The 566-nt window shown below is 61.1% G+C and overlaps 1 protein-coding gene across 1 annotated transcript in view; it reads left to right on the top strand.

Moving 5' to 3' along the window:
* Positions 1-566, top strand: part of EMH_0061710 (uncharacterized protein) — a gene marked incomplete at both ends in the record, with an annotated part of 5,583 nt that overhangs the window by 1,485 nt on the left and 3,532 nt on the right. The window contains one exon of the mRNA XM_013497952.1: positions 4-566. Within this exon, the coding sequence (XP_013353406.1) occupies positions 4-566 (563 nt within the window). The remainder of the gene's footprint in view (positions 1-3) is intronic.

Here is a 566-nt window from a genome sequence, read left to right as displayed (position 1 = left end):
CAGCTGCAGCAGAGATGCGGCTGCTGCTGGCCGTGAGGGGCCTAGAATAAAGCAGCAGCAGCAGCAGCAGGAATCTCCGACAGCAACAGCAGCAGAAACTGCTGCTGCTGCTGCTGCTGCTGCTGCTGATAGAAGCAGCTCACACTGGCGCCACGAGAAGCTGCTGCAGACAGCCTCGAGCAGCAGCAGCAGCAGCAGCTGCAGCATCAACAGCTGCAGAGGCTGCAGCAGCAATAGCAGCAGCAGCAACAGCAGCAGCAGCAGCAACAACAGCAGACAAACGATGAGCGAAACGGTTGGTGCCTCAGGACCTGCAGCAGCAGCAGCTGCTGCTGCTACAGGCGACCACGCCAGCGTGGTAGGACAGCAGCAGCTGCAGCAGCAGCAGCAGCAGCAGCAGGAGCAGCAGCTGCTGCTGCAGCAAGATCTGCAGCAGCACGACGTGCTGCTGCCGAGTAGGGTGCAGCGCTCACACAGAAGACGCAGAAGCAGCAAAGCCAGCAGGACAGAGCAGCAGCAGCAGCAGCAGCAGCAGCAGCAGCAGCAGCAGGAGCTGAGAATTGAGC

Source organism: Eimeria mitis, genomic scaffold, assembly GCF_000499745.2.
Source record: "Eimeria mitis Houghton genomic scaffold, Emh_scaff3046, whole genome shotgun sequence".
In the NCBI taxonomy this organism is placed as follows: Eukaryota; Apicomplexa; class Conoidasida; order Eucoccidiorida; family Eimeriidae; genus Eimeria; species Eimeria mitis.
This window is presented reverse-complemented; position numbering and strand designations above follow the sequence as displayed.